This window comes from Tachysurus vachellii, chromosome 12 (assembly GCF_030014155.1).
Source record: "Tachysurus vachellii isolate PV-2020 chromosome 12, HZAU_Pvac_v1, whole genome shotgun sequence".
NCBI classification, from domain to species: Eukaryota; Metazoa; Chordata; class Actinopteri; order Siluriformes; family Bagridae; genus Tachysurus; species Tachysurus vachellii.
This window is the reverse complement of record NC_083471.1, coordinates 9,576,832-9,598,818: the sequence shown is the minus strand read 5'-3', so window position 1 is coordinate 9,598,818 and position 21,987 is coordinate 9,576,832. Positions and strand designations below refer to the sequence as shown.

General features: G+C 43.1%; 2 protein-coding genes across 3 annotated transcripts in view; both read left to right on the top strand.

Moving 5' to 3' along the window:
• The window catches only part of LOC132855029 (protein unc-13 homolog B-like), a 61,110-nt gene extending 48,468 nt beyond the window's left edge, over positions 1-12,642 (top strand). The window contains exons 11-13 of the mRNA XM_060883740.1: positions 10,995-11,044; positions 11,366-11,447; positions 12,628-12,642. Coding sequence (XP_060739723.1) covers positions 10,995-11,044; positions 11,366-11,447; positions 12,628-12,642 — 147 coding nt within the window. The remainder of the gene's footprint in view (positions 1-10,994; positions 11,045-11,365; positions 11,448-12,627) is intronic.
• LOC132854905 (protein unc-13 homolog B) overlaps positions 12,473-21,987 on the top strand; it is a 16,251-nt gene continuing 6,736 nt past the window's right edge. The window contains exons 1-17 of one of the 2 annotated variants that reach the window (XM_060883566.1): positions 12,473-12,800; positions 13,891-14,110; positions 14,324-14,551; positions 14,955-15,096; positions 15,606-15,775; positions 16,089-16,204; positions 16,543-16,706; positions 16,906-17,056; positions 18,212-18,280; positions 18,426-18,515; positions 18,667-18,807; positions 18,954-19,120; positions 19,220-19,305; positions 20,994-21,120; positions 21,208-21,304; positions 21,401-21,544; positions 21,626-21,703. In XM_060883566.1, the coding sequence (XP_060739549.1) occupies positions 12,708-12,800; positions 13,891-14,110; positions 14,324-14,551; positions 14,955-15,096; positions 15,606-15,775; positions 16,089-16,204; positions 16,543-16,706; positions 16,906-17,056; positions 18,212-18,280; positions 18,426-18,515; positions 18,667-18,807; positions 18,954-19,120; positions 19,220-19,305; positions 20,994-21,120; positions 21,208-21,304; positions 21,401-21,544; positions 21,626-21,703 (2,283 nt within the window). In that variant the 5' untranslated portion in view covers positions 12,473-12,707. The remainder of the gene's footprint in view (positions 12,801-13,890; positions 14,111-14,323; positions 14,552-14,954; positions 15,097-15,605; positions 15,776-16,088; positions 16,205-16,542; positions 16,707-16,905; positions 17,057-18,211; positions 18,281-18,425; positions 18,516-18,666; positions 18,808-18,953; positions 19,121-19,219; positions 19,306-20,993; positions 21,121-21,207; positions 21,305-21,400; positions 21,545-21,625; positions 21,704-21,987) is intronic. The other variant, XM_060883567.1, reaches the window with a different exon arrangement.

Here is a 21,987-nt window from a genome sequence, read left to right as displayed (position 1 = left end):
CTTTGTCTCAAAAGTTAGTTTGGTTCTGAAAGCAGAATCCTGCTGATGTGACGCTGAAGTTTAGTGGATCAGGTTCCTCACAGGATTGTGAGTGCAGGGGGATTGGAGATGGGTTTCAGTGAAACGCTCAGCTGTGTGTGTGTGTGTGTTTCTGTGTGTGTGTAGAGCGTTCTGCTCTGTGTAGGAGTGAGTCTCATATCTGTTGGATAAATGATACAATTTCCTTAAAAATCTAATCAAACCAGTTAAATATAGCTGCTTGTGGGTGATCTGAACATGACAGCTTTATTTATTTATTTATTTATTTATTTTTAGAGACGAATGGAAGCGGCATCTCATTCCTCCACTTGCTCTTAAATTTCTCTTGGTGTCTCTGGTCTTTCAGATCTGATCTGATTTATATATCCAGTGTACACGTGTTAACTTTTACTGCTACATCAGACTGGAACATGAAGCAGCCTCTAAGTCTCAATGAAAAGGAGCGTAAACGTAAATCTATCTCTCCTTCACTTTACAATTGCGTCGGCGTGTCAGATGTCATACCGATAGACAGTGACGTTTCCTAGGTAACGTAAACCCACGTGCTAGCTTTCTGTGGTGCTTTTGTATGATTATACACATTTTACTGACTCTGATTTCTGGATAGAATTATTCTGCCTTGTAGCTCCTCCCACTTCATAACTACAGGAAAATGGCTGAAAAAAGAAATCCAGACATTTTTTAAAGAATGTGTAAATAAACACAACACAAGCATTCAAATGTTCTACTTCAGCAGTAATAATTTAGCTTTATAATATAATGTATAAACACAGTGGAATATTCTGGATATTTAATGATTTTTGTTTCGATCACAGGCTCTGATCCATTTCTTGTCCTCACTGTTTAATTCATCTGTTCATCACAGTGGAAAGAAGGATCAGAGCCTGCTCATCTCATACGCTTGTCATAACTGTGTATGAGAGAGAGGGAGAGAGGGAGAGAGAGAGAGAGAGAGAGCACGGAGGTGGTGTGTGGACTAGCAATGGTGCCAGTGTTCAGTAATTATAAAGGAGAAGGAAGAGAAGAAAGAAAACGACAGAGAATAAGACAGCAGACAGCATGGAGAGCGAGAAAGTGAGATAGAAAGAGAGAAAGAGAGAGAGAGAGAGCACTTAGTCAGAAGAGACTGAGCAACAAGCTTGAGTGAGCACGAGACACAGAGAGAGACTGACAGAGAGAGAGAGAGAGAGACTGACAATTAGAGAGAGAGAGAGAGAGAGAGAGAGAGAGAGAGAGAGACGAGGTGGCTTGTATGCAGTGTGTGTGTGCGTTCAGTGTGTGTAAGCTGTGATCGCTGCTGTAAACCTGTTGAATTCTCAGAGTGGAACATGTCTGAGCTCAGCGTCGCTCCATATCTCCGCTCAGAGTTCAGGGACTGAGAAAGTTGACGGTGTGAGGTAAGTTCTCATTGCTCCTTCTTCTTCTTCCTCCTCTTCTTCTTCTTCCTCTCCTTCTCTTGCATCTCTGCTGTGTGTGTGTGTGTGTGTTGTTCTCATCAGACTCATAGTTTTTATAGCAGATGTGGTTCAGAATGGCAGCAGAAGCTCTGTGGATATGAGAGCGTTAAGTGTTTAGTTTAACATGTCGAGTAAACAAATTACACTTGCACCAATTACCATAAATTTAACATAGCGTGGAGAAACAACGTCTGAGCTTCCACGTGCACCTCCAGTGGTGTCTCCTGCAGTGACTCCACACTGCTGTGTCCCTGGGTACAGAGTCAGAGGTGTGTCAGTGCTGAGTGGGTAGTGGAGTCAGATCAGAGGCACAGAACAGAAGCACCTTGACTTACTCCTGAACCCTGGAGTATCAGCTGATACCTAGTCAAATTATTTTGATCTCAACTGAAACACTCAATACATGACAAATTAACTAAATATTCATTTGGAAGCTGTTTTATTAATTTAGTTATAAAGTAAATAAGAAGACAGTGAAGTGATCAACACCTGACTGAAGTAGTGACTGTTGGACTGAGAAACATGTGGATGTAGTTCTTCCTGTTTGTCACCTTCTCTTTCTGATTGTTTGGTGGCGGTGGAATCTGATTGTCTGGTGCTGGTGAATCCGTCACTGTGCAGGTGGGATATACAATCACTTCACACACTACGAGTTTCTACACAGTGCTAGTTCTAAACAAACGACTCATCACGTGACTTCAAAACGCTGACGTTTGATCAGACTCAATCGGACTAGAAAAAAGATGACATTGGTGAAGGACGAAGGAGGCTGCAGATCAAATATTATTATATACTTACTATCACATCCTCACACCTGTCTGCCTGTCTTCCTATGCGCTTGTCTGTTTGACTGCCTGCCTACCTGCCTGCTTGTCTGTTTGTCCATCTGTCCACCTATCTGTCTGTCTTTCTGTCCCTGGTGTGTTTATCAAAGAATAATCTGTTGTTCAGCAAAAATCTCCCCAGGTCTGAGAAACATTTCTACATTTTACCTTATTAAAACACTCTAAACATGAATAAACTCTAAAAAATAAATTAGTGCGGCGCAGTTTTATTAGCTATTCAAGCACATGTTGGAAAACATTGTTTCCATGACAACTACGATACATGGCATTAGCTAGCTCGGTAGCTCAGCATGCAGCTTTGTGTTTCTATATTTATACTTACATATATAATTGTGCTAGTGCAGTTTGATGTTAAACTGAGATCACTATAAAACCTGGGCGGTACACTGTGGAGGTTCTCTCCAGTTCTGCAGGAACTTTAAGGAGAACCGTGTCTCTGTACACTGAGGAAATTATCTGACTGACTGTAGTTCAGACGTACGAGAAAATCCCATAGTGTGTGTAGTGATCATTCTGCTCAGCGTTTACATACCAGCATCTGCTCTGTGTGTGTGTGTGTGTGTGTGTGTGTGTGTAGCACGAGCGAGCAGTGGACCCCATCACACTTTCACGATCCTCCTCCTTCTGTTTCATCACCTCTCTGCAGTCTTCTTCTCACTGATCTGTGATTTCTCAGTCTGATGTTCATCAGCATCACGTTACTGATCAGTGTCCTGACACAGAGACCAGAGTGAGACAGGTTCCTCTGTGTAAAGTGTCGAGTCAGTGAAAGACACCGTCACCATTATTCATCAAAATATTCATCAGTATTCATCAGAACTTCAGTCACAACAAAACATACAAAGCTCTCTGTGCTTCTGAATTGAAGTACTGAAGTACCGAATTGATCTAGAAAGATTCTGAAGAACACTAGAAAGACAGGGAGAGAAAGAGAGAGACTGACAGAGCGAGAGAGTTAGAGAGAGAGACTTCTGATTACAGCCTGTATGATCCGTAAAAACTGATAAAATTAACATAGTACATTTTCAGAAAAGATTTGTTATTGTTTATTTTGGTTTTGAAGCCGAGTTTCTACTTTCACAGAGGAAACTGTGATTGACTGAACTTTACAGCCCTAGAGGTTGAGTCGTGCTTTCAGATAGATTTGAAATATTACTTTCTAATATTTTTTCAGCTCCTGAAGTTAACGGTAATGTTACTCGAGTCCAGAGATCAGGGTCGTAATCAGAACTCACTTTTTAACGTTATTTCCTGGACTCCTGCTCGTGTTACTGTGGCTTATTGATTCCGATTTTGCAGTCTGACCTTTAGACTGATTCATTTCCGTCTTCATCACTCCATCAGCCGTGAAGTCTTCAGTCCCTGTTCATGAAGCAGCTACAGGTCACATTTCCTCGGAGCAGCTGCTTGGGAACTCATTGATTACTGTTAAAGGCAGAGAGAGCAACAGGAAGTGGTTCACGCGAGCCGTCGGCCACTGCTGCATTACATCACGTGAAACTCCGACATAGTTATGTTATGTTATGTTATGTTACATAGTAAGACGCTGTTCTAGAGAGAGCTGCTGGAGTAGAGTCATGTGACCTGTCAGTCACTTCATCTCAGATCCTCCTGCTCTCACATCATGTCACAACACAGATTTCACTGCCTTTAATCCAGAACATTTAATAAAGGCTTGCAGATGTTTTTCTTCCAGTGCACTTCAGATTAAGAGAGTGTATCCAGGTGGGCGGGGCTTTGTCTTCTATATGTTTGAATATGATTAGCTTGTAAAAAGTCATTACGTTAACTCCACAGTGTGAAAGATATCACGTCGGTGTTTAAAGCTTTTCACTTTCAGGTGTGTTTGTTTTCCCTGTAAAACCTGAGACATTACACTAACGAGCCAGCATCGGTTCGTCAGTGCGTTTATTTTCTATCAACAAGCTGCCACGCGAATGTATTTAAAAACAATGCGTGGTATGACGTGCAGCCTGGGGTGTTATAGATCAGTGCATGTCTGCCATGCTGAGAATCAGGATTTATTTAGACACATGGAAGGTGCAGATGGTTTACTTGCAGCTCTGGTAGTGAAGGGAATCAGTGAGAAAAAGTGTTTTGACAGAATGACGGTGGTGACTCAACCCCCGGACTGTGTAGGGGAGGGGACGAGACACGCCACAGTCACATGATCACTAATTAAAGATTTTTTCCTGCCTCCGATTCTGTAGTGACGTAGTCAAAAAGAAAGTTGCTTAGATGCAGGAAAACGGTGACCTTAACACAGTGTCAGAAACCATTATTTTTCAACTGTAAACTCTCTCTCTCTCTCTCTCTCTCTCTCTTTCTTTCTTTCTCTCTCTCTCTCTTTCTCTCATGCCATTTGTCTGACTCTCTCTCTCTGACACTCTCTGTAAATTGGTGTGTTTATGGAGAGATATCTATAGAACTGATTAAAGCTACCTGCTCACAGGTAGCATGAGGTTTCCATGGTGACAGACCCCATGTCTGTGAGTCTGACTGCAGCATGCACTCTTTTAAATGATGCTCCAGTAAAGTGTATAGTGAAACGTCCTCGCCTCCATGCCTTTATTTGGTTTATATACAACACGTCTCGTTCATCTTTGGCATGGCGACACCTTTACAGCTCCTGATTTTACCAAATGACTCGGTTCAGATGTTTGATTTGACAAGGGTGTGTTTAAGCTTGAGCAGTCTGTGCATGATGGAATTTATAAAAATCCATAAAATAAAGCTGACTCTCAGAAACTGGCCGTCTCCTGTCATCTAAAAGTGAAGTCTAGAGAGATTAAAGAATTAAACTTCCTGCAAAAAACCAATGAAAAATCAACCCACGTGTGAAATTGCATCTTTTAACAAATCATCATCTCCACACTTCACCCAGTAAGATGAACTGGGAATGAATTTCTGTTTACAATCTGTTTACAAGTCAAACCTTCTTGCACCTTATGGTTTCCATAATAACAGCTCGCAAACTCGCAGCACAGCTCACAGACTCAAAAAATCATTATTGAAGTTTTTATAGTCCCACATCTTCAGGAAAGAGGAGTTTTTAGTATCTCGGTAACATGACAAGTTGCGATTTTTATTTTAAAAGTGATAGAATAAAGTTTGGCTGATGAGGGAACCACTGTTTATAGCTGCTATAACGAAAGTGACAACAGGAACTTTAACTGCAACGATAAACAAAACAAATAGATACAAATATCTGCTGTGGTGTAAAAACAAGAACAAGGCGGCATTCAGTGTGGTCACAGTATCTCTGCTTCATCACACCTGTCATTGATAACTGCACTATAGCAGCAGGACACAGTGTTTATCAATTACACATTAAAGTAAAAGACAGTAAATAAACAACAGACTTGATGAATCTCTGAAGACCTCAGTGTGATGCTGGGTGTCTCTCTTCTGTTCCATGATGTGTGCTGTTTTCTGTCTAATGTTGCCATGGAGTCTAGAGGAATATTCTAATGTAACAGTTCATAAAGACTTTTGTTTATCTCTCCGTGTTTTGTGTGTGTGTGTGTGTTCTATGAAACCCTGTCCATGTCTCCTTTTTGTAAGAAACTGAATCAACTGGCTTCTATTAGAGATGTCAGCCTGTGTGTGTGTTAGACTGGGTGTGTGTGAGACTCGGTGAGTGTGTTAGACTCGGCATGTGTGTTAGACTCTGTGTGCTTAAACGTCTGCAGCCTCCTGGATGAGAACTTTTCTCCCGAATGAATGATGTGTGTGAGTAGGAGAATGATTCAGTGATTGCAACATGTCTAAAGGGAGATGTGGCATCTGCTGTGACAGACAGCCGTGTGTGTGTGTGCGCAGAATGTTGTGCATTTCTCCTTACAGGTATGCAGAAAATATTGATTGAGGGTCATTATGTTCTATTTGTGTTCTTTTCACTGTGCCGGATGATTTATCAGGCTTTATGTACTGTTCTAAAACATGCTTTACTACTGCATCCTCATTCACACACACACACACACACACACACACACACACACACACACACACACACACACACACACACACACACACACACACACACACACACGTCCTTGTAATTAAAGTCTTGTAATGTTTTTATAGTTTCTCTAACAGACATATTCAGTTGAGTTGTACCGAGGATTTGATAGTGAAATTCACACAGCGGTGTTCAGAACTGTGACGTAACTACTGACTTAATCACCTTCACACACAAGGGGCGTGATTCAGTTGTACAGGGGTTTGACATGGGGAGCAGTATTACTCCCACTGTTTGCCAGTCTGATATAACCACAATATCTGTTGTGTCTGTTTTGACTGTTAACAGAATTTGAAACACTATAGAGTGACATTGGAGGACATTATTATAGACATAATTATGACTTAATAATATCATCACTTTAAAATAAACAGACAGAAAGATCTAAGGCCTATCAGTTTGTAGAATCAAATGAAATGTGTAGTCGAAACGAAGGCACTATTGTGTGTTTGTGAGAGTGCATGGTGCGTACACAAATAGAGTTGCCATAACAACAGAAAAGTTGAAAAATAATGCTTAGTCTTCTGACTGTTTCCCATCGATTTGGCATTTTGTATCTTGGCAGTAAACATATGTCAGATCCATTGACTGGTCAATGATGTGGCATAAGCTTCCCATTAGTGTGCAAACTGTCAAACAGCATTGAAATACAGTGCTCAGGTCTGGAAGGCATGAAGTGTGCAGGGTGAATGCTAAACACTTGCAGTGTTAATGGAAGAATTGGGATAATGTGCATGAAATGAATTCATCTTTCATAAGATAATAAAGAGACGATCAATCGAGCACTCCTAGGCTGGTAGTTTGTAGATGTAACAGATGGAAAAGCATTTTGTTCTTGAGTCTTTGAGGTAAAAGCACTGAGAGAATCATCTGATCAGACACCGTGACTTACTGTGAAGCTGTAACACTCTATATTCTAAGAAGTATTCTTTTTTTTGTCTCCCTCAGACATGGACTAACCCCACAAAGAAATTACTACATTGTTGGAATTATAATTAATGTGAATTATTCTTTGGAATAGCCAGGACCTTTCAGGTGCCCCGTGTCCATACAGTTCAAAATATGTTCTCTCGCAATCGATTCGATGGCCAGGGAGGGACGGGGGCCCCACAGTATGGCCGACACAAGAACAAGCCGGTAGCGCAGAAGAGGAGGCAGCCGAACCCAAGGGTGGCCATCATGCTACGTGGGAAGATCCACCGTCTCCTTCAGGGCTCTGCTGATCACTCTGTTCCAGCTTCACACCTTTACTATGCTGGAATTGAAGAGGAAGATCTAGAAGAAGCCAAGGACATGCAAAAGGAACAGAGCTGCTGCAGGGAGGGGATTGCTTCTGTCGAGGTCTGCAACCTACCGCCAGTCTCAAATGGAAAAGAACACGATGAAGTTGCAGGAGCGTGCTGCGTTGGAGAGGTCGAGCTGAACCAAGAGGGAGGCATACGAATCCCTTGCACCTTGCAACACATTAATCCAACAGAGTTACATGCAACTCAGGATGTCAACGGACCATCGTTTGCATTTGGCAGAGGGCTTGCTGGTGGGACTTCAGCATGTCAGAAAGATCTGCTTTGCCGGTTTAACATGGTGATGCAGGACAAGATTGTGGAGGAAGATGAGGATGTTGATGCAGAGGAGGAATCGAGTGCCATTATTGAGCATATACTGAAGGAACTGAAGGGCATCAATAAAATCCAGGAAGAAATCTCAGACCTACGGGAGTATCTGTCTTCTGTCCGTGGATCTGTTGAAGAGGTGTCCAGCTGTGTCGATGCAGTTTTAATGGAGATTGAAGGAATTCGCTCAGGTACCAGGTCTGGTGTGGAGACATGGCCTGGTGCAGGGTCCAAGCATGAACATGGTCAATCAGACAGCCCTTTTAGAGAGACCTGTGACAAACTCCATGCTCTAGAACCTACGAGTTCTGGTATGCAAGCAGGGTATGAAGTGTTCAATAAACAACGCAAACAAACATGTCCCCTGAGGCTAAAAAAAGACCCCTGTGGAGCTGCATCTAAATTTACCACAACTAGTGACACTGGCCATAATCTCTTTGGACATGGTGAGTCTGAACAAAGCTTGGATATATCCTCAAACACAGTAAGAATTAAGCAAAGTCTTGACTACCTCGAACATCAAGATGGTCAGGACTGTTTCAGTACTAGCTCCCTTTCCTCAGGTCAGAGTTCGAAGTCTGAATCTGACCAGGAGAGACCTTCATCTGGACAAGTGCACAGAAGAGATGAGGCACAGAACTGGAATCAAACAGGCCTGGAACACAGTGGGAGCAGGGAGACGAGGTGGAGTGGAGATTATCCGTGTTTCAGAAAAGGCAGTTTTGAAGAAGGCACTGGAGATCGGGATACCTGGGACCTTTTTAGAGATGAAGGTGCTTCTACTGAACTGGAGGAATCGACTTCAGAGTGTACTGCAGTCTCTTCCAGTCTGCACTACAATTCTCCTGCTAGCACAAGTAGTAGGGATGAGTGTCATGGTCATAGAAGTAAACCAAATCCATACAAGGTGGATGGACATCCTGAGGGCTCAGCTGTGGACTACAGTGATTTTGTAGGTGTTTGTGATTATTCCAAAATGACACTAGCTTCAACACTAAGTCATAGGTTTACTGTTGCCGATTGTAAAGCAAATGTTACAGGTTCCTCGTCTGAGACCAGCACATACCGTGCTGTGAATTCGGAGCCTACAGGGAACACAGCCTGTCTAGTGAAGCCAGGCTATGCAACAAGCTCTCATGAATACGTTCTTGAACAGGAGATGGAAACACACCATGAAAGCAACAATGTAGGGTTTAATGTTAAAAAATTTGGAAGGGCAGTGCTGGATTTCAGATCTGCACTGAAGATGGCATTAAAGAAGCTGGAGGCAGATGATGCAGCCACAGTGGAAAAAGCTGAAAGCTCAAGTGAGCCTCAAGCAGCGCAAGACTTTCTGGACAGTGAATCACCCAGTGAGGAGGTAGACTGTCTTTGTGTTGAGACCCTACAAGCAGACAGTTTAAATGCAAACCGCTCAGCCCCATCTCAAGACTGCACATCAGATCCTGACCGTGTAGAGCCAAATGAGTCCATCTCATCCTCTTCAAATCCTTGTGACACCATAACAGAATCTGTTGAGGGCAGCATGCAGGCTATGGATACTACAGAAACTATGGATACAATGCTTTTCTCAAAACTGCAGCTCACTAGCCATACAACATTTAATGCTACTACGGTCTGCCACCCAGACCGCCTGACCACCGAATCACGCTCAGTCTCTGTGTCTGCTGAGAAAACCTCAGAGGACCCCACAGGAGCACAGACAGAGGATGGAGCACAGGAAGGAAACCAACATGTAGAATTGAGCATGAGAGATGTTCGTAGACTGAAGTGCCTGAGAACCTTCCAGCAGATCCTTAGAGAGAAGAGAGAGAGCAGAAGACGCCTCGGCATGGTGACCATGTTCTCAATGTCTGAAGGTGATTTCAACCCAGGTACTTTTAACCTTTTTAACTATGTTCAATCCTTGCTAATTTCACCTTCCTTCTCTGTAATATCCTGCAGTGTTGATGTGGAGAATGTTGAGGATCAATGTGAGAACTCATTTCTTGTCCTACACTTCGATTTTTTTTTTTTTTTAATTGGTCAGTAATTTTGATTTCATTTACTATAGCAGGTTATGAAAGTTAATGTAGGTGTGAGGTATTGAGCTACATGTGGGGAAAACATCACACATACGTACACAAAAGTCTCACATTTCGCTCTACTGTTTTTATAAACAAATAGCCAAATATTTTTGTGAAATGTTACCTCTTTTTGAGTTAATTTACTCTTCTGATTATATCACCCACTAATATCTGCACTCAGGGCAAATTAATTACCCTCTCTGAGAACAGAGCTGAACAAAAAGACATGGAGAAAGAAATTAATGAGGGCTGTAATACAAAATGAATTATACATCTTCATGAAACTTTTATCAACTCAAGAATTGAAGAATCAATAGCAAAAACCTCAAATTCTCTCTCTCTCGCTCTCTCTCTCTGAATTGATTCTGCCTAACTGTAGTTTTTGTTGTTTGTGTGTCTGTGTTTGATTGCAGATGGGAGTCAGGATGAAGATCAGGTGATGTTTTAAGTTGTTTGAAAAGAAACTAAGTGATTGTTTGTACTGCAGATGTTGTTTTCGAGAGCCAATAGAAATCCAGCATGTATTCGGTGTCACGCGTTTTTATAGCACTCTAAAGCAATAAGGTTCTGTTTCCTGTTTGAGAACCCAGAGTGGTGAGAGACACCATGTGGACTTTATGAGTCAAACACTTCATGTGACAAAACCAAATTAAACACATACTAGCATGAGGACTTGCTGGTCATCGCTGTTTTTGCGGAGTCATGTGTTGTGTTATTTGTCTCCAGTGTTATGTTACGAGTGTGATGTCAAAAGGTTTGGGGTTTTGAGCTCCTGCTCCTCAGGGTGTAAAAATCAGTTCTGATTTGATTTACACTCCAAACTCAATCAAGCAAACAACAAGGCCACTTAATTCCTGTCTTTCCTACTGTCCTTCTTTGTGTGTGTGTGTATGTGTGTGTGTGTGTGTTGTCCTGATAGGTTGATGTAACATCATGCTTTATTTTCCAAACAGACACAGAGTAATGATGGAAGATCAAACCCACAACCATGGACCAGTACTGGGTATTATCTCTCTCTCTCTCTCTCTCTCTCTCTCTCTCTCTCTCTCATACACTCTCGCTCTCTTGCTCTCTCTCCATTGTAACATTGTAACTATAAACACTTACTTAAAACTTGCAGATAAATAATGTGACATGAACTTTATGAAATAAATACTGTCACTCTGGGATTTTCATCACACAGAGAGAGTATAAATTAGTTATTTAATAGATTATGACAGCGCTAAAATTTCCCGAAAAGTTTGAGTTGAAACCTGAACTGAATCATTTTATAATTAAAAGTTATGAGCTGTGTGTGTGTGTGTGTCTGTGTGTGTGCGCGCAGTGGAGGAGGAGGAGCGATCTTTGGGATTGACAGCATGCCTGATCTGCGCAGGAGGAAACCGATCCCATTGGTTAGCGAAGTGGTAAGAACTTTAAAATCTGTGTGTTTTGAAATTGTTCAATTTTTTATGACACTTCAATAAAGTGTAATGAAACCTGGAACATCGCCGAGTGTGAGGTATAGTGCATGTGGAACTGAAGAAGTTATTCTCTGATGATAATAGCGCAATAAAACTTTTTAACTGATCTTTCTTCTTCTTCTTCTTCTTCTTCTTCTTCTCTGGTCCTCCTTCTCGTCTGGTACTGATGATGTCCAGGCTATGGTAAGATTGAATTTTTTTATTTCACATTAGCACATTTAAACCTCATGCCATCCATCAGTAAGAGCCGTTCTGCAGCTGGCCAGATGTGTAATGCAGCAGTGTGGTCTGTTAATTTTCGTTACTGTTCATTCCTGATACCTAGGCTGCTGATTGGTTCAGCTCCTTCTTATGCTAAACAGGCCACACCCACAAGTGCACAAGTCACACAGGGTCAAGGTTGAGCAGCAGATAACAAAGTAGATGATCTCAGAGAGGCATGATGGTACTTGGATTCCTGCTGCAGCCACCTTTATCACTCACACTGAACCGGCCCCGGCCTCCTCCATCACTTCCCTGCGGCTGTGTTGTGTGTGTGGATTGGAGCAATAAAACACAGCAGACAGAAAAGATCGAGCAAATGTAACAGCAGCATGACGAGGAGAATTCCTCTCTCACCCACACGTGTGGACCTCGCTGTGCATGACTGAGACGTAAAGCGTGTATTGGCTTTGTGCTGAACCACGCAAACACACCGCAGCACCCACACCGAAGCACACGGCCATCATCTGTGACTCAGCTGCTTTACACACACAAACACACACGCACACGCCTTTAGCCTGAATGCTTCAAAAGTGGATTTTTTTTCCCCTCAAACAGAACAAAATGCCTCAGGCTCCTGGAGACATGCTACTGCTGCTTACAAATTAAAAAGAAGAAAGAAAGCTAGAAAGAAAGCAAGAAAGAAAGAAAGAAAACCTGACTGATGTGTTTGTGAATATGTAGAAAAAGAGCAGCGGTTTATTCTCTAACACAGAGTGAAGATCTTTAGAAAAATATTAATTGCTGCTTTTAGGCTGACGGGATAAATACAGGCTGCTGAACCCCAATGATATTCAGCATCATGTCAGCATTAAGATGTTCATGTTGTGTTTAAATCTGTGTATTGTTCTCTTCTGCTGAGGAGCGAATGAATTGAGTCATTACACTCTTCTAATCAGACGACCTGCTTTTGTTCTTTATCTCTCACTTCTCTTTATTTATATGACACCTCTGTCTCAGTCACTGGTGCAGTCCAGAAAAGCCGCCATTTCGTATTCACTGGCCTCTCGACCCTCACTCAAGGACGAGGAGCTGGTAATGCGCACACACACACACACACACTTACACACACACACACACACTCACACACACACACACACACACACTCACACACACACGCATGAACACACACTCACACACACTACCTTTAATCTTCAACACACACACACTACTCCTAAGCTTCAACACGCACACTCTATGGTTTTTGTGATTTTCTGCACTACACTGTTAAAGATTTAACAGTATAAGGGAATAAATCAGTGTGTAAACACGTAGACTGAATCAGAGTTTCATGAGCCGCTTGATTCAAATAAAAAATGGAAGCGTTGGGTTCACCTGATGAATTAGAGGTCCTTTAGTTCACTCACTGATGCACGCTCGATATTCACGTTTCTTTCTTTAGAATTAGAACACAAGAACGAGAGTCAAGAGCACGATTTGAGGAATAGTTCAAAAAACAGGAAGTCAAACATTCAGACAAACAAAGCTGGAGTATGGATGCAGATCAGATTCATTCCATCTGCCAAGGTCACAGTGTAGTATTTATGATTTTCACCTCTGTTCCTATGGTGAGGTTTGGTGACTTTACAGCCTTGTGAAAATAAAAAAAACTGACAGGACAGCAAATTCACTGATGTGAAAAAGACACAACATCGTTTGAGGTAGCAGTTATTGCACTGTAGGTGAACTTTGACCTAAGAAGTGCGAGCCAGTAGAGAAGAGGTAGGTGTGAAGGTGGTTGTCTTTCCGATAGAGCCAGTAAACATCACACACACTTCAGCTTCGCTGTTTTCTTACTGACATTTCTCACACAACTGAAAAGTAAAGTCTACTTTATCCCCTAACATACGCTGTAAGTGTTTCTGTGAGGATTCTCCTATTAGCTCAGTGTTTATTTAGGTCCCAACTACTGTATAAGGAAGTGAAAGTAGCTCTGTGAGGTGCCACATCTCACACTGTTGCTTGGGCTCAGGAGCATAATTAATCTCAGGAGAATAATTGGAAGGCGTCTTTGCTTCAGTTTCAGTGTTTTTTTTATCACAGCATCCTCCACACCACCTACACAATGGTTAGTTAATTACTCTGAGGTCTCACGCTCTGATTTCCCCCGGTTCCTCCCTCGCAGAAGAGTCACGTGTACAAGAAATCGCTGCAGGCTCTGATCTACCCCATCTCCTGCACCACGCCACACAACTTCGAGGTGTGGACAGCCACCACACCCACCTACTGCTACGAGTGTGAGGGGCTGCTGTGGGGTCTCGCACGCCAGGGCATGAGGTGCACCGAGTGTGGGGTCAAGTGCCACGAGAAGTGCCAAGAGCTTCTCAATGCCGACTGCCTACAGAGTGAGACACAACACTACACCAACACCATTCACACCCGATCGGTTCTGGATTCTGATTGGTCAGAAGGTGCTAATTAATGATGCAGAAGAAAGACAGTTTGAGCCTCAACTTTGAGCAGTAATAATAGAACAAAGAACATGGCATGGAGAACAAGAGAAACCTGAACCAGGAAAATACACACAAACACCTAAAACTCTCTCTCTGTGTGTTCAGGGGCAGCGGAGAAGAGCAGTAAAACAGGTGCAGAGGACCGAAACCAACACATCATCTCCGCCATGAAAGACCGCATGAAGATACGCGAGAGGAACAAGCCTGAGATCTTTGAAGCCATTCGCACCGTCTTCATTGTCACCAAGCTGAACCACGCTCAGCAGATGAAGACTGTTAAACAGGCCGTGTTGGACGGAACCTCCAAATGGTCTGCTAAGATCTCCATCAAAGGTGACATGTCTTATTTTTCTCATACTTACTTTCAGAATTATTGGCACCCTTTTGAAAGTAAGTGGACGGTGTATCAGCTTGATGATTGTGTTAATATGTGTGTCACGTAACGTCTCTGCTGCTACACATACACACACCTGGCAGAGTAATCACTCTGATTGGATGGTCGTCTGCTAATGGATCTTAAATTGTGATGCTGCTTTGCTTTCAGATTCTTCAGATGGTTGTTTTCTCAGACTTAACTGCATTAAAATGAGACTCACGCAGATGTTCTCCACAGTGGGCAACTCTGGAGTCACAACATCTCTGTTCTTGACTGTTTATTACATGTTCTGTTGTGCTGGACGTGTATCTAACCTGTGGTGTTTGTCGTGTGTGTGTGTGTGTGCATGCATGTGAGCAGTACTGAGTGCTCAAGGTCTGCAGGCTAAAGACCGCACCGGCTCCAGTGACCCCTACGTTACGGTGCAGGTGGGCAAAACCAAGAAGAGAACCAAGACCATCTACGGAAACCTGAACCCAGTGTGGGAGGAAACGTTCAACTTGTGAGTCGTGTGTTAATCTTACACCTCTGATTATGTCTGATCAGACTCTGCACTCTGATCTACTACATGATCATTTAATACTAATATTAACATTAAATTATTTATAAAACACTTTGAAAAACTTACTTAACACTTACTAGCAGCAGCAGCACTGAAGTGTTAGCCAGACAACTGCAGCTCGATACACTTACAGACACATCAACACTCCATCATACTCTAGATTAGTGTCAAATCTCCAACGCTGCTCTATTTGCTATAAACAAAGTAAAAGGACATGCCCACATGTCCATATATGGGCTTCCAGCAGAAAACTTTCTGAACCTTTGCTGGTCTTAGCAACATCTGCTAGAGATGTCTCTGACTATAAGGCACGTCCACTCAGATCGTTCAGACTCAAGGACACGCTTGTTCCGTCTTGATTTTACCTGTGTAAGGTAGTGATTTTCTCTCTCTCGCTCTCTCTCGCTCTCTCTCTCTCTCTCTCCATCCCTCCCTGCTTTCCCATGCAGTGAGTGCCATAACTCATCAGACCGTATAAAAGTCCGTGTTTGGGATGAAGATGATGATATAAAGTCTCGGGTGAAGCAGAGGCTGAAGCGAGAGTCAGATGACTTTCTGGGTCAGAGCATCATTGAGGTCCGGACACTGAGCGGAGAGATGGACGTGTGGTACAACCTAGGTGGGTCTCACCCGTGTGTGTGTGTGTGTGTGTGTGTGTGTGAGTGAATTTCACCGTGCTGTAATATTTATATGACAAAATAAAAGCTTCTATTCTATTCTAATGTGTGAAACATGATAATGCTGTACACTGTACACGAAAGAAATTCTAGAGTCTGAGTAAAAATGAGTATAAGAAAATCAGACTCTCAGCTTTTAGGCTGAAATCCTCACACTACTAGCCTCTCCTCATCCCTTTATCAGAGTCTCATAGAGCTTTTACACCTTTATCACCTTCCTCACCCACTCATACCTGTGTGTGTGTGTACGTACAGAGAAGCGCACAGATAAGTCGGCTGTGTCAGGAGCCATCAGGTTACAGATCAGTGTGGAGATTAAAGGAGAGGAGAAAGTGGCACCGTACCACCTACAGTACACCTGCCTACATGAGGTACACACACACTCACACTCTTATACACTCACACTCCTATACACACACAAACAGAGGTTGCATGTTTCTAAAATTACAGCTCTGTGTCACATTTGTATGTAGAAAACACGTCACTTGTTTGGATCCTGATCAGATTTTAACTGATTTATATACAGTCAGTTATAATGTGTGTTTCCTTCAAATCATCTTAGTTCTTAGTTCCTCTTCAGGTCTAAGTGTTTGACTGTCCTCCAATAACATCCTCATGAAGATCTGTGGCATCTTTTAATCTCCTGCTTCAGTAATCAGGGAGCATGTGTGAGAATTTAATGTGTGTGTGTGTGTGTGTGTGTGTGTAGAATATCTTCCACTACCTGATGGACATTGAGGGACAGGGTGTGGTGAAGCTGCCTGATGCTCGAGGTGACGATGCTTGGAAGGTTTATTTTGATGAAGTGGAGCAGGAAATTGTAGACGAGTTCGCCATCCGCTACGGCATCGAGTCTATCTACCAGGCAATGACGTACGTGTGTGTGCGTGTGTGTGAAATCTTAGTGAAGGAATTGAGAGCTCTGTACATCTCTTAGGGATTAAATGAAGAGTTCTCTTTATCTCTCTCTCTCTCTCTCTCTCTCTCTCTCTCTCTCTCTCTCTCTCTCTCTCTCTCTCTCCCTCTCTCTCTCTCTCCCCCTCTCTCTCTCTCTCTCTCTCTCTCTCTCCAGACATTTTGCATGTCTCTCCTCTAAGTACATGTGTACAGGGGTTCCTGCGGTGATGAGCACTCTGCTGGCAAACATCAACGCTTTCTTTGCTCATCCCACCTCCAGCACCAGTGTTTCCGCTAGTGACCGCTTTGCCGCCTCCAACTTCGGGGTCTGACTTACACACTTCACCCCACACACTAAACAATACACACTACACCCCACACACTATACCATACACACTACACCCCACACCCTATACCATACACACTTCACCCCACACACTAAACAATACACACTACACCCCACACCCTATACAATACACACTACATCCCACACCCTATACCTTACACACTACACCCCACACACTATACCATACACACTACACCCCACACACTATACCATACACACTACACCCCACACCCTATACCATACACACTACACCCCACACACTATACCATACACACTACACCCCACACCCTATACCATACACACTACACCCCACACACTATACCATACACACTACACCCCACACCCTATACCATACACACTACACCCCACACCCTATACCATACACACTACACCCCACACCCTATACCATACACACTACACCCCTCACCCTATACCATACACACTACACCCCACACCCTATACAGTACACCCCACACCCTATACCATACACACTACACCCCACACCCTATACCATACACATTACACCCCACACCCTATACCATACACACTACACCCCACACCCTATACCATACACACTACACCCCAAACCCTATACAGTACACCCCACACCCTATACCATACACACTACACCCCACACCCTATACCATACACACTACACCCCACACCCTATACAGTACACCCCACACCCTATACCATACACACTACACCCCACACCCTATACCATACACCTTAGACACTTGACCCTGCACCCTACACCCAACACCCTGTGTTCCACTGACGGTAGCCATGACAGATCTGTATCATCTCTGTATCTTCTCAGTGTTCAGTGTCTGAGTGCAGAATGTTTTCTGAAACCTCATAGTGTAATGAACACAAACTGAAGTGATCATTTTGGGGAAACTTAAAGCAGTTCATTGTGGGATCTGAATATCTGTGGAACGCCCCTGAACCTTTAATATCCTCCTACACATACTGTAGAGTCACTCATTACCACTCATAAACACCCCCCCCCACACACACACACACACACACACATCTCCTCACTCTCACAGGATAGTGCAAATAGTGTGTGTCAAAACAACACCAAACCTAGTTTAGTATAACCCTGTTGATGTGTTTGCTGCGTGTATTACAGCGAGAACGCTTCATCAGGCTCCTGGATCAGTTACACAACTCCCTTCGCATAGACTTGTCTAGCTACAGGGTCAGTCTCACACTCACAAACACACACATGTATACTTTATGAATTAATTGTTTTGTTTATCTACTAATTGTTCATGACAAGTGTTTGTGTGTGTGTGTGTGTGTGTGTGTGTGTGTGTGTGTGTGTGTGTGTGTGTGAACTGTAGAATAATTTCCCAGCCAGCAGCAAATCTCGCCTATTAGACCTCAAGTCCACTGTAGACCTTCTGACCAGCATCACCTTCTTCAGAATGAAGGTAACACACACATGCACATACAAACACACTCTTTTGACAGCAGTTTGACAGTATAATTTTTATTTATTGAATAAAATCATGCCATATTTGTGAAATGACTTAGCTGTGTTTGTGTGTGTTTGTGTGTGTGTGTGTGCGTGTGTGTGTACAGGTACAGGAGCTTCAGGCGCCCCCACGGGCTGCTCATGTGGTGAGGGATTGTGTGAAGGCATGTCTCAACTCCACATATGAGTACATCTTCAACAACTGTACTGAGCTTTACAGCACACAGTTCCAGACACACACACAGCCTGTGAGTACACACACACACACACACACAGCTTGTGAGTACACACACACACAGGTGTGTGGTTTGGAACATGCCTATGTAATCACTTCCCATCATGTGTGTGTGTGTGTGTGTGTGTGTGTGTGTGTGTGTGTGGGGGTCTTCTTCAGCAGAAACGAAAGAAAGAGGGGGATGGGGAAGAGGAGAAAAAGGAGGATCTAAATGAGGAGGAGGCAGGGCCAAGCATCCTGAACCTGGACTTCTGGCCCAAAATTATCACACTCATAGTGTCCATCATTGAGGAGGACAGGAACTCATACACACCTGTTATAAACCAGTTAGTATCACACACACACACACACACACTATACTCTATACTTTATACTGTACAGAACACTATAACTGTGTGTGTGTGTGTGTGTGTGTGTGTGTGTAGGTTTCCACAGGAGCTGAATGTAGGGAGACTGAGTGCTGATGTCATGTGGACGCTTTTTGCTCAGGATATGAAGTATGCACTAGAAGGTACTAACAGTGAATATGTGTGTGTGTGTACATGTGTGCGTGTGTATAAAGTGTACATCATGTCTTTGTCCTTCTTCCTGTCTCTCCTTCAGTCCACGATCACATCAGCCTCAAACACTGGAACTACGGTAAAGGTCATGAGGTCACAAGGTCATGAGGTCACTGTAGAGTGTGATCGAAACATAAATAATAACGTAAACAATAACTCTAACTTGGAAGTGTGTCAATGTGTGTACCATATACACACACACCATCCATCCATCCATCTATCCATCCAATAAACCTCTATCCATCTATCCATCCAATAAACCTCTATCCATCTATCCGTCCAATCATTCAGTCAGCCATCAGTTTATTCACTCAGCTTTCTTTCTTTCTTTCTTTCTTTCTTTCTTTCTTTCTTTCTTTCTTTCTTTCTTTCTTTCTTTCTTCCTTCCTTCCTTAATTTCTTCAGCTGTTTATTAATATATCTGTTAATTATTTGACAAAGTCAGAGAGCATTTGATGCATTGACTTGTTCATTTCTCTGCTCATTCATTTTTTTCCATTCGTAGATTCTGTGGACATCTTTTTATTCATCCCTCCATCCATTTCTTCATTAGTCCATTAGGAGTGGCTGTTTAACAGTCTGTGTGTAGTTTAGTACCAGTGTGACCTCTGACCCCTGACTTTATGGAGTCGATTTCAGTTGAACCCTTATAGAGTGCACTAGGTAGTGTATAGAGTTAGTGTTTAGTAGGACCAGTAGTTCATAGGACCAGTTTCCTTCACATCCCCTTCTCTCTGATCACGTCTTCGTCTTTCTTTTCATCTGTGTCTGCTCTTTGTTTTTTCTTTATCAGCCCCCGCCGTATTCCGCATCCGCAAGCTGTATTTCAGCACCGGTAAGCAGCGTGATAGACCTCAGCATGGGAGATTCTGCACTTCTTTCAACACACTTTTCTATTCTTTTCTTTTATCTTTAAGGGTTCCTTAAAGCAGCACTTTATCATTTTAGATCTGGATTTGGGACACAGCCGCTCAAATGTTCAGAGATGTAGCAGCTGCTGAAATGTTAAATCCAGAGGAAAGAGTTTTACAGTTTTCTGCTGAAACAGAACACACACCTGCTCAGTGCTCTCTGGTGATGTGTAATGTGTGTGTGTGTGTGTTTGTTTTTCAGGGAAAAAAGGTTTAAACAGAGTTATCTTGTCCTGTGTCTTGTTTGTGTACATGTTTGGTACAACCTTATGTTATGTTACGGCCTTAGGAGAAAAACACTGAAAATATTCTCGCTCGCTGAAATAAAGAAAATAACAGCACTCGACAAACCTGTCTCTTGTGGGCGTGTAGCAAATGCTACTGTCATCTCTTGTGGTGAATCTCTAGGTTATCTCAAAAGCTAATTTCAGCTTGTGCGTGTTGATCTGATGGCACACCGGAGCACATGCACTGTAATGTGTGTGTGATGTGTTCAGTGGTGTAAAAGATTCACTGTGTGTACTGAGGACGTCAGGTGATGTGGAGAGCAGCAACATTTCCAACAGAGTGACTTTTACCCTGGTTAAAAGGTGTGTGTGTGTGTGTGTGTGTGTGTGTGTGTGTGTGTGTGTGTGTGTGTGTGTGTGTGTGTGTGTGTGTGTGTGTGTGTGTGTGTGTGTGTGTGTGTGTGTGTGTGTGTGTGTGTGTGTGTGTGTGTGTGTGTGTAGAACACGAGAAACACAGGCTGTGTAAGAGTTCTGACTACATGAACCTTCATTTCAAAGTGAAGTGGCTCTACAACGAGTACGTCAGAGATCTGCCCTCTGTCTCGAACACGGTGCCCGAGTACCCAAAGTGAGTACACACACAGACGCACACACACACACTCACTCACACACACACAAACACCCCTCTAATCATGTTGTGTGTCTGTGTGTGCAGCTGGTTTGTACCGTTTGTGCTGCAGTGGTTGGGTGAGAATGAGGATGTGTCCATGGAGTTCATGCACGGTGCTCTGGAGAGGGACAAGAGAGATGGGGTACACACACACACACACACACACACACACGCATACTTGGAGGAGTTCGTTCTAGACGGTTCAGGTGTCGCATTCTCTCTGACATTTGACCTCCAGTTCCAGCCGATGTCTGAGCATGCTCTGTTCTCCTGCTCGGTGGTGGACGTCTTCACGCAGCTCAACCAGAGCTTTGATATCATTAAGAAGCTTGACTGTCCCGACCACAGCATCGTGGCCCAGTACCACCGCCGCTTCGCCGAGGTACTCCAGCAGGTCACACACATGATACCTGGTAATGACAGCCATCATGAATGTGTGAATAACTGCACGTTTCTCCACCAGACCATCAGTAAAGTGCTGCTGCAGTACTGCACCTCTCTGTCCAACAGCTTCCCATCTTACTGCGAGAAGGAGAACACGGTCAGCAACTTACACACATACACTCCCTCTGTAATGGAAATCACCTTCAGTGTTAGTGACTGAGTGTGTGTGTGTTTGTGTGAGAGAGTGTATGTGTGTGTGTTTTATTCAGGCTGGAGCACTAGTCAGCCTTAGAGTTCTGATGGTTCATCAGATCAGGAACTCACCCTTAAATTCTCAAAACCCAGCTGATGTTCTCTTAGATCCACATGTCAGCTCACTGCTGTTACAGCTATGTTTCAATTGGCTAAGAAAATCTAAAATTTAGAAAATACCTGAAACAT